The sequence below is a fragment of the Arvicola amphibius genome, chromosome 3, assembly GCF_903992535.2.
Source record: "Arvicola amphibius chromosome 3, mArvAmp1.2, whole genome shotgun sequence".
Classification (NCBI taxonomy): Eukaryota; Metazoa; Chordata; class Mammalia; order Rodentia; family Cricetidae; genus Arvicola; species Arvicola amphibius.
The window spans coordinates 24597443-24613925 of record NC_052049.1 but is presented as its reverse complement, the minus strand read 5'-3'; the positions used below and the strand labels follow the sequence as shown (position 1 = coordinate 24613925).

General features: G+C 38.6%; 1 protein-coding gene across 3 annotated transcripts in view; it reads left to right on the top strand.

The window, feature by feature from the left end:
- Nadk2 (NAD kinase 2, mitochondrial) overlaps positions 1 to 14271 on the top strand; it is a 38804-nt gene extending 24533 nt beyond the window's left edge. For 2 of the 3 annotated variants that reach the window (XM_038324184.2, XM_038324187.2), the window contains exons 7-13: positions 1219 to 1297; positions 3941 to 4006; positions 5224 to 5319; positions 8294 to 8349; positions 8477 to 8530; positions 10746 to 10869; positions 12275 to 14271. In XM_038324184.2, coding sequence (XP_038180112.1) covers positions 1219 to 1297; positions 3941 to 4006; positions 5224 to 5319; positions 8294 to 8349; positions 8477 to 8530; positions 10746 to 10869; positions 12275 to 12413 — 614 coding nt within the window. In that variant the 3' untranslated portion in view covers positions 12414 to 14271. The remainder of the gene's footprint in view (positions 1 to 1218; positions 1298 to 3940; positions 4007 to 5223; positions 5320 to 8293; positions 8350 to 8476; positions 8531 to 10745; positions 10870 to 12274) is intronic. The other variant, XM_038324185.2, reaches the window with a different exon arrangement.
- The last annotated feature ends 2212 nt before the right edge of the window (positions 14272 to 16483 follow it).

Here is a 16483-nt window from a genome sequence, read left to right as displayed (position 1 = left end):
TATCCTTGCCTAGGTTTCTTGTTACAAGATATATATATATATATATATATATATATATATATATATATATATATATATAAAACCCATGCACCTTCAAAGGGGAAGGCGGGTTGATTTGTTTTTCCTTTTTAAGTTTTAATTGTGTCATTTAATAATTACTATTTGCAAGGCCTAATTATGTTAATTTGAGGTCATGAATTAGTTCAATAAACAGCGTCAGATCTACCATCTCACAGTATGAGGAGTGGTCAGGCAGCGCAGGGTTCTATATTCTAAGAGCTCCTGCCATATTTTAAGGTCTCTGAGGTTTCCACTTGATCTCTTAAATTGTGTAGGCAGAATCCAGAGAACATGGAGGATTGTAAGGACGCTTTAGAAATCAGTCAGTTCTCCCTTCTTATCACTTCTGACCACCCTGCAGTTAGAGGGCTGTGCCTAGTGCAGGTGGACCCGGAAATAGTGTGGTAACACGATGACGTGAGAGAATTGCACACCATAGCAGTCTCTGCTGTTAGTTTTACCAGTTGTCTATTTCTATCAGTTATGACTTTGTAATTGATTGTGTTGTATAGAAAATTGTTAACTGATGTTCAGCTCATACTTTTGTATCTGTCTGTCTGTCTATCTATCTATCTATCTATCTATACACTATATATCTTCATATAAACATATCTTTATGTAGAAGCAAATTATAAGCGGGTAATTTTTAACTGCTTAAGAGTTGGTAGTCATTTAGCATGAAAAACAAAAGCATATGATTAAAGAAATTTTAATTTACTTGACAAAAGTTTTGAAGTGAAATTCAGTAATCACAGGTGTGATATGGAATCCGAATAGTGTATATCTTTCTCACAGCCTCTGGAAGCCAGAAGCAGTTAGATCTCTCTGGATTGAGTTTGAGGCCAGCATGGGCTACAACGTGAATCCCAGGAGACCCAGAACTGTATAAGAGAGATCCCTGACTCAAACAAAAAAACACAAGCGAACAAACTCCAAAAAAACACATGGTATGGAGAGGAGAATTGAACTACAGTTAGACAGGTTTGATTTGTTGGTATAGGTCAGGTGACTTTAGGCTTTATCTTACGAACAATTTAAGGTTCTTTGTGAGTCGTGTTAAAAAATGTGGTGCCTTAAACTCTGGAGTTTGGTGAACTGTTGGTTCTAATAGTTCTGAAGCTCATAGAACTGTCTGAGCTCTCTCACCTTTTCCTGCAGGATCCGAGGCTTCAGGACCCCAGCTTTTGCCTGTGCGAGCACTCAATGAAGTCTTCATTGGGGAGAGTCTGTCATCCAGGTACCTAGAAGCTTATGATCTTGGATGTGGAGTTCAGTGTTTAAGTACTTCTTTTGATGTTTTCATTTAGTTTCTACAACCTGGCTTGTAGAAGTAATAATATAAGTAGGAGAAATTATTTAATAAAATTTCCAGAGCTGGCATACATGTTGTTACTAAGTCTGTAACTAAGCAGCTCCTCAGGGTCCTCACTGTTCTGTGCTGACCCTGGAGACTCAGGAGAGCGAGGTCCTAGGCACACATTGCAGGCGATGTGTTTCTTAGGTAGTCTGCATGAAGATTTCTCTTTTCAGACTGAGTGGAGTAGCACATTCCTATATTCCAGCTGCTCAGCAGCCTCTAACAGTCTTGTTGAGGCTCAGAAGCTTGAGGTTCTGGCTTGGGCAACCCAGGGAAAACCCATTCCCGTCCCAGCTCTCCCCCACCTCTGTCTCCCCCCCCCACTCTCTCTCTCATATACATGTCTCATATACATACATCTCTCACACATACGCTTTCACACACACACACACACACACACACACACACGTCTCTCTCACACACACGTCTCTTTCACGCGTTCTCACACACATACAAATCCTCTTACTACATATACATTTCTCCCCCCTTCTCTTTCATACTCATGAACATACACACATGCAGTGGAGGAAAAATATCTTCACTTATTAGTGCTTTTAAAGCTGATTTGCTTATTGCTTCCTGTTGTACAGATCCAGTTATAAATCACGCACAGCACTTTGCTGTTGTGGCTTTCTGTTTATTAAATTAACAATTACTCCTTAGGCTCACCTCATTTTTGTCATTTGTGACACTAATACATCTGACCAGTCTGAGCTGGTTGGTTTCAGGATGCCCCTGATTTTATGTCTGTACTACGTTTGCTTGTAAACTTCGGATAAGGCGTTTTTTGATCATGCTATGTAGTTGTTGACATTTAATGTAACCCTAAGGCAAGTATATTGATGGTTCAAGGTTAATGTCTTTATTAAAGGCTGGAGATACATCTCAGGGACAGAGTGCTTTCCCAGCATGTGTGAAGCACACACACACACACACACACATACATACACACACACACACATACATACACACACACACAAATAGATATCACTATTGTTAGCTACAATTAATTTAATGTAAACATGTCATATATACTTTATTACTGATGAATGTGTTTTCTGATCACCAACATTTTCTTCCCACCTTGAAAACACCTTGCGTGAAATGACCACCAGGAAATAAATCAGTTTCCCTGTAGTATGTTATACATGGTTTTCCTGTTTGGTGATTGTATAAGTTAGGTGCAGAACTAGAGGTGAGTTCTGTCCTGCCCTCTACTACAGCAATCATGTGACTCTTGGAGAGCTGTATCGTTGAATTCCTAGGTATAATGTGTGGCCATTGCCAGTTCTCTCTATTGCGAGTTCTGTCCTTTCACAAGGGGGTATGAAGAGAGAGAGTCATCATAACTAGAATTGACATCCACATTTCAACTAACAGTGCATAAATAGATTTAATATATTATCGATACAGTTTACATTAAAATGATGACTAATAAGGCAGAATTGTTTGAATAATTCTTGGATTACTGTAGTTATTTTGTTTATAATAGTTATGCAATAAAGATATATTGTATGCATATTGTATACCATGTATAAGTCACTGGGGATACAAGATGTGTATGAAATAGGTGAGGTTGGTAAAAATGTTAAGTTTTTAAAATTCTAGAATATTCTTTCAAGAAATAAAATATTCACAGGAAATTTATTACTTAAATATAAAATATATTTATTTTAACATAGTAAGGCATATGAGCTATCTGTCCAGAAAGTTTTGTCTCATGTTGCATGCGAAATTTCACACAATGTGGAGATGATGATAGGTTTTGATGTATAGAAGAGGAGGAGAGGAAGAGATGGTCCAGAGAGCATCCATTGAGTTGAAAAGAGTTGTGAGTCTGTGTTTACTATAGAAGTCGTTTTTAGCTTACTTTACCCTGTTTTATAGAGGCGTGGCTAGCTGAAGCAAGCTGCTGCCTTTATGGCTACACACTTTGTATTTACCGAAGAGCGAATGTAGAGGAGGAGGGAAATTGGACCCAGATGGCAGACTGGCAATCACGGAAGTCTCACAGGGTGGTGTCTGCTGCTCTTTTGTTCTTTGGTGTCTCTCCTTAGATCTCTAGTAAGATCAGTGCTTCAGTTCGAGGCTGATGGACATGGTGTAACTATTCTGGAGGCTTTAGGGCTAATTTTAAAGACTCTGTGACTAGACCCTCAGGCAAAGGGAGCATGAGCACGTGGTCTGCTGTCTATCACGCTGTGTATATCGTGTCCTGTTGCTTCACGCTCTCATGGCAGCCCCACGAGAAGGGAAGCTGTAGTTAGCAGTGAGAGCAGTGAGATCCAGAAGGGCACATAAGTTGTGTAGGTCATGTACTTATTTAGAACCAGAGATGTCATTTCAGCCCATTATTTCTGATCCCAGACGTAGGTTGAGGCTTTAATGTGCTCCAGAACCTTACACGCTTTGCTTGGAAAACATGAGACGCAGCAATGTTTTTCCTGCCTCACTTTCAATGTTCTTAGATTGAAGAACATTTTAAAAGCCCATGTTTTTTCTTTTCTGTCTGTTCTAACCTAGAATGCCTTATTGTTGGGCTGTAGCAGTGGACAATTTAAGAAGAAGTATACCCAATCTAAAGGGACTGTGAGTTTTATTGCTGCCTTAAAAATAATTTCCCTCAAACAAAAATCCTGTGAATTAACTAATCCCAGTAAACCTGCATGCAGAACGGCACTAAATTGGCTCATCATTTTGGACTCAGCATCTCTCACCTGGCTATAATTGTCTCCCATTCTCTTCTGTCTCTCCACTCTCACGCTCTTGTTTCAGCTTGGTCTAGCACCGTAGCAGACATTGCTGGGGATTTTGCTGGTTTGTCTGTAATAATAGGTTTCTAATGTGCTTTTTCGAGTAAGAAATAACGTGACCCATGAAATACATTAGGCCTGTTATCTTTTCTAAAGAACAGTAACAAAAGAAACAGTGAAAAGTTATATTGTGCAAAACTCATATTAGGGGATTGGAGAAGAAGTTGAAGGAATTAGAATGAGAAATAAATTACTATAGTGTTAGTGTTTGCAAGTATGTTTAATAACTTATTTTGGAAAACCATATTTTATTAAGAGTTGAACTTTTTAATTTGCTAAAGAAACAATCTAATGTTTGTGAGTGACACCATTATTTTAAGTTAGAATTTACACAGTAGGCTTTTACATATTTCAGAAATTACTTCTGCCATCCACTCAGTAGTTAAAGAATAGTATAATGTGCTGGTGTCAAAAAACTCATTTTGTATTTGTAGAATATTCTAAAACATTAATTGTTCAACAAATTGCATTTTGATATTTTTTTAGTTTTGTCTGCTGATACAGAATTGGTTGAGGATTTTCCTTATGGTGCAATCTGTTAGCCTATTCCCATTTAAAATGGTTTAATAAGAGTTTAGTGGCAACTACTGTTCTCACAAAGAATTGGGTGTAGATGAAGTCATATGAGGGACTAGGTGCCAAGAATGACACCACCTAAAGATGAAACTGTTGGAATTCTGAAAGGAAGCTGTGTGTGTATTGGGTTCCATCAGAGCAGAAGCAGCGCTGTTAGAAAAACCGTACGAATCCTCGTCTGAAACAGTAATGATAGGAAGGTGGCGTCTAGATCACAAAGGCGTGCAGTTAAGTTTTTTCTTTCTAATTTTTTTTCACTTAATCAATATTGGAATTAGCATGATGATATATGTGTCTGCTAAGTCAGATAGGACTTGGTCAAGGTGATTTACTTAGATTTCAGGAATTTTGAAATTTTATTTTTTTACTGGGACCCTAACACAGCTCAGCAAACAGTTTTCTATTTTCACTTCCTAGGGCTTCCTACTATGAAATTTCAGTTGATGATGGCCCGTGGGAAAAGCAGAAGAGTTCCGGCCTCAATCTGTGTACTGGCACAGGATCAAAGGCCTGGTAAGTAAGTTAGGGTGTTGCCTATCAAGGTGTGTGAACTATTTTAAGTTAAAAAATTGATTTTCTGTCTCACATGGATGCCTCTGAGTTCTCTAATACGCAGGGAGAGCACACTGTTGCAGGACACACTCAGTTTTTCCCTTCTGTGTTCCATGCATTGTTTACCTCTGTCATTGTTTACCCAGACGCCACTGCTAGAGGAGAAACATTGCTTCCTACAATCTCACTCTTGCCTTCTTGCTATCCTTTGCCCTCCCCCTCCACACAAACTGGTCTCAAAGGCCTGTGCTTTGCACTTCTCAAATCTTGGCCAACTTCCTCCACTTCTGCTGCTGCTGCCTTGGTCTGCGCCCCATCTCTTTTGGCAGATAGATATTCTTTGTTCCTGACCTCCTTTTCTCCTGGTTGTCACTTAAACCTACCAGCAGAGTAGTCATTGTAAAGTGCTACTTGTAAATGCACGTAGAGAGTGCCCATTTTATGCTTTAACACTTTGCCTGGTACTGTGTACATACTGCTGTTTGACGCAACACCCTGGGGAAATGTGGCCATGGCCGTCCTGCCCTCTGTATCCCTGTCATAGCCTTACCCTACCCATCAGCCCTCTGGAGACACCGCAGACTGCTTGTAATTCCCAGCACACACCTTGCTCTCCTTTAGCCTTTTGTTTTTGTTCAATGCTTCTTCCTGCTTTGAATTTCTGAATACGGTTCACTTTCCATCCACCGGTTAAAGTGTCCAGTCCTCAGATGCATTCTCTGGAGGAAGCCGCCATTAGCCTCAGAGTCTTTCATAGCGCAGTGACTGGCTCCGGTGCTTCTCTCAGTGCTCTCATGGCACCATGTGTTACTAGTGTGACGGGCTGGAGGCAGCCAGCTAGTTTGGGCATTTGGAGGGGCTTGAGATGGCTGCTAGGATTTTGTTTCAATTTCTGTGTGTAGTAGGTTATAGTGCCTACTACATATTTATTCAGATCTTTTTTAAATAAAGGAATGCATGCTCTCAGAACCAGCATAAGCAGTGTTTGATTTTATCTGGATTTCATCTGCATGTGATGGAAGGCCTAAAATCCCAGCACCCCACCTGAGAGGTTGTGGCAAGAGGATGGCAGTGTGAACCCCTGGGGACTACATAGTGAGGTTTGGCCTCACAAAAAAATTTAAAATCTCCCTTATCAAATGCCATTTTAAGTTGGGCTTGTAAATGTAGAGTTTGTTGCTACTTTTTCAGCATGGCTTTTGAAACTTTTTATTACAGAACATTTTAATTTGTGTAAACATAGACAAAGAGAATCTAATGTTACGAATCTGCATGAACTCGATTCGGTGATGAATCCATGCCCTACATTGTTTCCTATATACACTGATTGTAAGTTTTTCCTACAAACTATTCTGAAGTAGTTTTCAGAAATCATTTCATATTGTTTATGAGTATTAATTGTACATTAAAAAATAAGTTAGTCCCAGCTAAATAAAGTATTTTGGAAAAAATATTATTTTAAAAGATAGCTTAACATGTCATTATTTTGAGGAATAGCACTATAACCCTTTCTAAATTTTCTGATCATTTTAAAAATAAATCATTTGGGCTGGCAGCATGGCTCAGTGGATAAAGGCACTTGCCACCACGCACACCACAACCTGAGTTTGGTCTCCAGGACTTGCGTGGTAGAAGAGGATAACTAACTCCCAATGCTGGTCTCTGGCTTCCTTGTGGGTGGCAGTATGTGCATACTTCCTGTCCCCCATCCCATTTCCTCCCCCAAACCCAATAAATAATTGTAAAAGTGTATTCTCTGATATGTTGCAAAATTACTTTTAACCATCTCGTATGTTAAATTGATGCAACAATGTGCAGCCTTTGTTGATCACGGAAACTTCTTTTCTACTGAAAATGGTGAGCATATCTGTTGAAACCGAAACTGAGAATTAGGAATGGTTCCTTGAATCTTTCCTGTTTCTTCCACAGCATTCTCCTTAAGAACAGGCATGGCGCATAACTGGAGTATAGGCTAAGGAATCAGCTTGGTAAACCAGTTAGTAGCTGTGCCATGTGAAGGGAAAGATTAGGATACTATTTCTTGATCCTGTCTTATGATTCTTGATAGAGAAAAAAATGTTTATCTGACCTAAGTTTTTGCTTTGAGTATGAAATGTGTGGAGATGTGTGACTCAGCAGCTATAACAGAAAAACCCCGATCTTAGTGGCTTACTACATTAGAAAGCTTATTTCTTGTTCTCCTCAAGTCCAGTGGGCATTCCCAGTGGACAGGTGGCTCCCCTTTAGTGACTGGAAATGGGGTAGGGAAAGGAGCAGCTTCTGCCACTCTGTGGCTCTGCTATTTTCTTACATGGTGACTTAGGTCACTGCATTAAGCTGTGGAAGAAGAAACTGTGGACAGTTTGTGGGAGGCTGGTCAGCAAGCATTCTCTGGGATCCCCTTAGCTAGCACTTAGTCACATGGTTACACAGTGAGGGGCTAGAAGGTGGAGATGTAATCATGCGTGTGGGCATGACAGTGTTTGAAGAAAGCTCTTTGCATGTCCAGACACTGAACCACAGGGGCAGGACACCAGGATTGTAGTGCTTGGCAAGTAAGTTGTCCCTTCGCATCAGTCCTGGTTAGTGTGGTCCATGCTTGTACCCCATATCCTGGCAGCAGTTAGTGTCTTAAGACAATGTGTGGCAATAAACTGGACTTCTTATCAATACTAGGATTCTTTGTAGAATTGAGTAATAGGTTAATTCCAAATCTTTGAGTGTTTAAATTGCTTTCCAGCTATAAGTCCTATATACCTATTAAGGATAAGGATACTTTCCTACTCATACCCATGTCAATAAATTTTTGTTTTTAACCACTAATTTGTAGTTGTTTTAATTTTAAGAAGTCTTTATTGCTAAGTACATCATGCATCTTCCATTTTTAGTGTGCTTTTAGGATGGAAACAGGAATTATTTGCTTGCTTTTTTCTAGGTCATTCAATATCAACAGGGTTGCAGCTCAGGCTGTTGAAGATGTATTAAATATTGGTGAGTACTAAAACAGCTATTCTGTATTATAGAACTGTTGTGTACTATGTAATATACCTGCTTAGTGTTTGCTGTTGTGCAGTGTACAATAGTAACTGAAGCTGTTTCCCCTTTCCTCTGTCAATAGCAAGACGACAAGGAACTCTGACTCTCCCATTGAACAAAGAATTGGTAGAAAAAGGTTAGTACCACATAGTATTAGTTACAGATAGCTTATTTATGTCAGCTTTGGGAAAGAGCAGTGTTACGTGTATCTACTTAACTAGATGTTATAACACTGTCTTGTTAAATGTAGCTTAAAAAGGTAACTGAAAGCAGGTTTCCAAGAAAATTTTTTAAATTGCAATATTTATTAATCTATGTTGTGTGAATATGTGTGTGCACATGTGCATGTGTGCATGCATGTGTGTATGGTGCTTGTGGGGGTCAGAGCATAACTTACAGGAGCTGGTTCTTTTCACCAAGTGAGTCCTGGGGATTTGAACTCAAGTCGTTAGGTTTGATGGCAAGCATCTTTACGTGTGAACTATCTTGTCTGTCCTAAAGCTGGAGTTTTATACTGTCATTTGTGTTCACTATGAAATACAGCCCATATATCAAAACACTACAATTATAAATACATCCTTGGTGGTAGAAGATTTGTGTGCTGTAAGAAAATGCATATCTAGATACATGCTGTCCCAGAAGGTTTTTTCATATTCATGGTCCTGCTTTTTATGGTATTAGCACTATCAAATAGATTCTGCTCATTTTCAATTTGAGACTTAAAGATTTTAATCATGGCTTGACAGTTAACGTTAGCACTAAATTGATATCAAGGAAAGGAAAATTGACACCTGCAATTTCTAGTTCTATAATTGAGTGTAAACATCATGAGAACTAAGTAAAGATACATGGTGGTAGATGGACCCTGAGTTGATTACTCCTCAGTGCATACATGAGTCAAGAAAATACTTTGTTTGTGCCTTATGCACTAATATGTATTAACATTATGTCAAATGCAAACCTAAACACAGTAAACATAAAACAACTGAAATTTGTATAATTCCTATTGAAGTTGCATCCAGAATACAGGGATAGATATTAAGATGAGTAAAGGCTTTACTGAGTGAACACTTCTTTGAAGATTGAGCTATCTACAGAAACTAGAAGGTCAGTGGATGTCACTCTCACAGTATCCTAAAACCACTCTTGAAGTTTCTCTCATAGTTAGCGCGTTTTCTGTTTTGCTTTTTGTGGTAAGTTAGATTATTATTTTTTTCTTACAGAACCAAATATAGTGGTTTTTTTTAACCTTAATAAGGATTTCTAAGAAATGACACTTTTAGTAGTTCCCAGACTCTTGGTGCCATGAAGTAACTGCTGGGGCCCTGGGCATGGCAGGGGGCTGTAGTGCCCAGTCAGACACTAGGGTAGAAGGCAAACAGCACGTAGCCCCTAGCTCCAACCGTGTTCTGTGCTGCGATGATGTTCAATAGGCTATGATCACTAAGTGCGTTGTAAAGTATTTTCTAATTAGTATGGGTTTATTGAGATATAACCTTATTACAAGTTAAGGAACATGACACACACATGTAAAATTGAGATATAACCTCATTAAAAGTTAAGGAACATACACGCGCATGTAAAATTGAGATATACACACATGTAAAATTGAGGTATAACATACACACATGTAAGATTCTAACAGTAGTTCCACAAATAACGCAGATTATTAGACAGTGTTTTTTTTAATGTGATATTTAGCTAAACTTCCACTTTTAACTCTGTGTAGTTGTTCTCATTTCTTCTTTTTTCTTTGAAGAGATAACAGTCTAGGTACACAGCTTGGCCTCAAATTGCTCTTGGACTTAAGCCATCCTCCTCCTCCCAGTAGCTGGGCTGCAGACCTGTGCTGTCATGCCTGGCTTGTGTGCTTGTCTTTCACCAATTTATATTTTGCTTGCCAAGCCTCAGGTGCTTCTTTGTTAGAATATGCATCCTAAAAGTGTATTCAAATATCCTGAGATGTGCATCCTCACTGGAGAAAACTAACCGCCTTTCATTGCTCGAGATTGCGCTTTCCTTATTATTAACTCTGATGTGATACTGGAAGGAATGTGAGAACTCGGGTTTCAGTTCTGAGTTTGTCCTAACTGCTTAATTCCTAGCTTTGTATTTGTGTCCCCTCCCCCAAATTGTACCTATTTCTTCTCTGTTGTGAGTGATGAATGCTTTTGTGGGTTAATAATTGAACCTGATAGTCACTGGTTTCTAAGGCTTTTTATGGTAGAGTATGTAACAGTTATGCTCCCAAGTAGCCTTTGAACACATGCTTTAAATTGAAAGTGGTTTGTTTGTCATGTGCTTCTCAGATGTGACCATCCTTTATTAAATCTACTGTTTTTTCCTTATAGTAACAAATGAATATAATGAATCATTGCTCTACAGTCCAGAAGAACCCAAAATACTTTTCAGTATTCGAGAGCCAATAGCAAACAGAGTGTTCTCAAGTAGCCGTCAGCGTTGTTTCTCCTCAAAGTAAGCATCCCTGGTCACTTCTTTCCTCTCAGTAAAACATTAAGGAAAAAACAAAACAAAAAGACAGAAACAAACATCAAAAAAAAAATCATCCTTTTCTTTTTGAGATATTGAGACCAATGTACTCTTTTCCCCCCAGGATTAACACTCAGCAGGGAACATCTTAGCTTTTTTTTTTTTTTTTTTTTAAATTCAGTTGAGATTTATTTTTACAAATCTAAACTCATTTGTATTTCTTATATTTAAGTGGCTTGTTTGAATGATAACTAATTAAAAGGCTTTATGGGTGAGTTGAAAAGATACTGTAAGCATACCATGAAATGCTTCAATAACAAAACGTTGATAAATTGCTCTATACCAGAATTAAGAACTTCAAAGACTGTTCCAGTAAGGAAACAAAGCAGCAAGGTACAGAGAAAGATATTTGCAAAAGATACCTGGTCTATCTTAAGGTACTTAAGAACAGTGTCTGAAATCACTGCTCCAGTAGCCAAAACTTTGTGAGCATAGGCACAGTGCCACCAATGGAATTCTGAGCTTTACTTCGTGTGGTCAGAATTGCACTGGAAAGTGTGTTAGTTACTTTGTGTGTACGGTGAATGTATAGTGTACATGAGATGTGAATTTTGTTTAGGCTTGGGTTTCATCCCTAGTTACTTCATACATATATGCATGCATGTAAATATTAAAAATTAAAAAAAATCTTATCTAAAAGATTTGTTTCTAAGAATTTTGGTTAAGAGATACTCAGTCTAAATATAAAAATTCTAGCAAATCAGTAAAAGGCAGCCACTACATTAAAAAAATAAGCCAGTGATATTTGGTTTTCCCCCAAGGCAATAAATATCTTAGAAAAATGCTTGACCTTATTATCCCCCAACTAGCGTGGCTGAAATGAAGTTTAAGGATGGACACGTGACTACAGTGATGGACAGTAGGCAGTGCGTATACTTGAGGAGCGGGCAGACAGAGCAGCTGGGAGAAGGTGTTGCTGCTGTGTTCATGAACTGTACATTAGTGAATTACCTCTTCTCTGGTTGCCTTACATAATCCACAAGTAAAATTTTACATGAGAATGCACTCTTGCTCAGTACTTAAAATCTTTGTAATGGAAATATCTCAGACGTTACATGAAAGTAACCTGGCAACTACATTGAGTCTTTTTCTTTTCTCTTCTGTTCTTTTCTTTTTTCCATTGATAAATACTAAGTGAATGGTTCTATGTTGAATTTTAAACTTGAGATGTTGATAATGCACCTATATTGTGTACAGTCACTGATTGTTAAATCAGAGTAACTAAATTCTTAAAATCAAGGCCAATAAGCTTTTGGTTATGCCAACAAAAGTCAGAATTTCCTTAGTCTTAAGACAGCTTGATATTTAATGAGTCATCTCTTTCCACTAGAGTTTGTGTCCGTTCTCGATGTTGGGACGCCTGCATGGTCGTGGATGGAGGGACTTCTTTTGAGTTTAACGACGGAGCGATTGCTTCGATGATGATCAATAAAGAAGATGAGCTTCGAACAGTGATTCTAGAACCGTGAAGGATTTCCTCAAGAGACAGATCTGATTACTAGAAACATTTTTTTCAGCAGATACAGATGACCAGCCATAAACCTACATTATTTCGGTTCTTACTGAGACTGGCTACCACTAGAGTCAGAGGTGACAGAGTGGGATCCATGTGCTGTTCTGTTCCATTCTGCTAGACAACAGCTATTCACCATGGGGGAGAGACGGACTATATGGGTTAGAATGATGTTGGTGAAGTTTCTATATTATTTACAGTTGGTAACCAAGAGTATTGATATGCTTTAGAAAGGCAGGTTAAATAAATAAGTATTTAGGATTTCAAATTTAACTCTACAAGCCTTTTTGTTTTTGTTTTTTTCTTCCTAACTTTGTGGAATTGGCTGTGTGTCATTTGATTAGTGCATTATTTTTATAGTACCTAAAACTAAAGATTTTTAAAAATTTTGATGGAGAATTTTGATAAATCATGATGTTGACATAACTGAAGTTGGTACATGTGTTTTTATAAATGTTAAGAATTTTCTAATTCTAGGAAATAATGATGAAATCACTATTAATTGAAAAATATCAAATCATTTAAAAATATTTGTAGGTAAATTCTGACTTCTTTTGGTTAATATCAACAATGATAGATAAAATACATCTTTTGGAAGAAATCATGCCTTGTAAATGTATTAATTTTTCCATAGCAATTGTTGGTCAAACTTTTTGTTTTTTGAAAAATAACTTGATTCCAGTAGCCCCCCCCTCCTGTTTTTGAATCTCTAGTATGAACTCAAGGATTAGAAGGATAACCAGGGAGCATGTTCTGTTAAGAGTTTGGTAAAATGTTCAAACTTTCCTTTAGTTTTAGGCATGTCAGCAAGAGAATAAGACATAGTTTTGGAATTGCCTTACTTTAGCATTGTGGTTTTCATTTACTGTATTCCAAATTTTAAACAGTAGCTTTAGATGATAAAACGTCAGCGCCCCCCCCCCCCCCACTATGAAAACCACTTTATCTTTGAAGGAAATAATTTTTATGTAATTCTTGGTCTCTGTAAAGGTAATTAATTTCCACAAAGAGCTCCCACTGCTGATTGATAAAATGGTGTTCTGTGCCCTTGCTCAGCATGGAATAGATTTCACTTGTTTTTCCCATTGACAAAGTTTTTATTGAAGACTCATTCTGTGCCATCTGTCACGATATGTCATATAATGAAGTGTCGGATAGACATTGAGATAGACCGTTGGTGGAACTCAAGCCTAGTAATACCTGAAAGCTAGGACACATGATCAGATAGATCAAATGCTCTTAGCTTTGCCAAATTCAACATGCTGCTCGTTATTAAAAATGAATGTCAGTGTGCAGGGCAGTCTAGCTTCGTCCAGGTTCTACTGTTCATCCAGAACGTGTTTTCTGGAGACTTCAGCAGGAGATACGTTAGTGTTTTTGCTGAGCCAAGCCTTAATTTCTAGTTTAATTTTTTAAATGATATATTTAAGATACCAGTTTATAATGGAAGTTAAATTCCACACTATAGAAATTCCCCTAAAAAGCTTAAAATACCTTGTTAGGGAAAAAAAGCCACTCATATCCTTACTGTATCTGGGAAACCTGGTTGTCCATGATTTCCCACAGATGTATTAATATGTCCCACTGACTGGTAACTAGCTGTGTGGAGTTGTTCATAAGCCACACTTGGAAAGATATTAAAATGACTGACCGTGCTATGTCCGCAGTCTAACCTCTGCTCTATGGCAGGCAGGGATTTATTTCTAATAGGTAAATGGTAAAAAAAATGTAATACATGGTGTCAAAAATGTCTTTTTGAATGGGATAACCTTTAATGACCACTGTATGAAAATAAAATTAAACCATTGTCTGTCCGTTTTTACTTTGTTTCTTTTCTAAATTCTTATGAGGTCACTGCATAAAAACTAAGTTTCCTCTGAATACTGTGTTTCAAGTCTATCCCCAAATTCATGTCCTCTGTGCACTGTGTAGACTTGGTTCATTGGCATTTCTTGGCAGAATGATAGTCTTTATTCAGAGATCAAAATGCTTAATTCAAAAATGTATTTTTCATATGATTTAGTTTATTAATTCCCTAGCTTATATTCTTGAACGGATAGCTTTCATGCACAAAACAATTTCATTTTTAGGGAAGTAGAGTAACACAAATAATTATAAAATAGTCACTTGGGCTGAAAGTGTCAAGGAACAGGGTCTGGGAAGGTGGCTTAGCCCTTACGAGCTCTCGCTGTGCAAACAGGAAGTCACCTCAGTTCAAATCCCAGCAGCCACCTGAAAAGCTGGCGGTGGTGGCCCCGCCCACAGCAGGTGCTGCCCCAGAGAAAAAGTGGCTGGAGCTTGCAGGCTGCTAGTCCAGGTCCAGGTGCAGTGAGCCTGTCTCACAAGACAGAGCAGGTCAGCAGACATCCTCCTGTGGCACCCCCACACACGTGTGTGCGTGTGTATGTGTGCAGAGATCCTCACACACAATGATAAAACAACCTTAAGGACACTTACTGCTAAGCTATGAAAATAATAAAAATTTAGAATTGAAATCACTAAAAACTCTTTCTGCTGTGTGCATGTATCTCCAGCCATATGCCTAAGGGGACCCAGGGAGAACTAATATGTGAAGTAATGGTGGGAGAGGGGTAAGAGCAAATACACTGCCCAACTGTGATCCCAGTCTTCTGGAGGTGGGGGTAAGATGGAGTTAAAAGTCTTGCTTGGGCTATATGGTAGGACCTTGTGCCAGATAATGAACCCTCCAAAATAATATTTCAATTATGTTTTCAAATGCTTTATATTTATGAGGAATTCAGAGCATAAGTCTGTGAGATGGCTATTTTGTACACTGAGGAAGGTACACTTCAAGGTATTTTAAAGGAAGTCACTGATTGGATAAGAAGCTTGGTTCTTGAAGACCCAAGTGTGGTTCCCAGCATCCACATCAGGCAGTCCACAAGAGCCTACACCTCCGGGTCCATGGGATTTCCCGGCCCCCACAGGCACCTGTATGTACCCACACAGAGATGTATTTAACATGTTTCTCACTGGAAATGGAGTCTGGGTCTCCTTTTGTGCAGAAGTCACCGCTGACATTTTGGTGTTAGATCTAACTGCAACTTACGAAGATGGCCAGTGTAGCTGGGGTAGCTTACCTTGTTAAGCATTTTTTTCTTCTTTTCAAGGAGGGTATCACTAAAACCCAGACTCTGGAATACAGAACACATGACCTATCTTCAGTAAATAAATTTCCAGGGATGAAAGGAAACTTAGAGCTTAAATTTCTTAAAGAATCATTGGATGCAACATGCGGACCATGTTAGGAGACTGATCAGAACAATCTGGGAGTGGTGGCACAGGCCTGTAATCACTGCACCTGGCAAATGCCAGAGGAGCGTGAGTTCAAGGTCAGCTGGATCGAACAGCCATCTTGAGGCTAGCATGAGATGCACAATGAGTTCTTGTTTCAAAACCAAAACTGTTCAAAAACACAAGGAAAGTTGGGAGACAGCTCTTCAACGCCATCCCTTCATTCAGTGCTTACAGTTAATGCCACATCTCTACCTTTTATATATACTGTGGTGCTTATAAAAATTGAAGTCTGAGTTTCGTTTCAAAATTATCTTCATATGAGGGAATGGCCAGGAGCTAAAGACGGTTGACAATGGATGATGAGGCTTTATACTTTACATTCCCCGTCATTTAAAAGCAAAAATTAGAACTAACTAAATCAGTAAACCTGGGTGATTTAGAACCACCTGCCTGTCATTTCAACGGAAAGGTTCAAAGGGACTGAACTGTTTAAGCTATTTCACACTGTTTCTAAACCATGGAAATATACAATGTAAGCCAATCCAGTCTGTACTTACAGTGTTATGTGACATTAAATATTTGAATGCAAATATTTTATAAATATCATTATTTTGTTTTTTGTTTTTTCGAGACAGGGTTTCTCTGTGGCTTTGGAGCCTGTCCTGGAACTAGCTCTTGTAGACCAGGCTGGCCTCAAACTCACAGAGATCCGCCTGCCTCTGCCTCCCGAGTGCTGGGATTAAAGGAGTGCGCCACCACCGCCCGGCA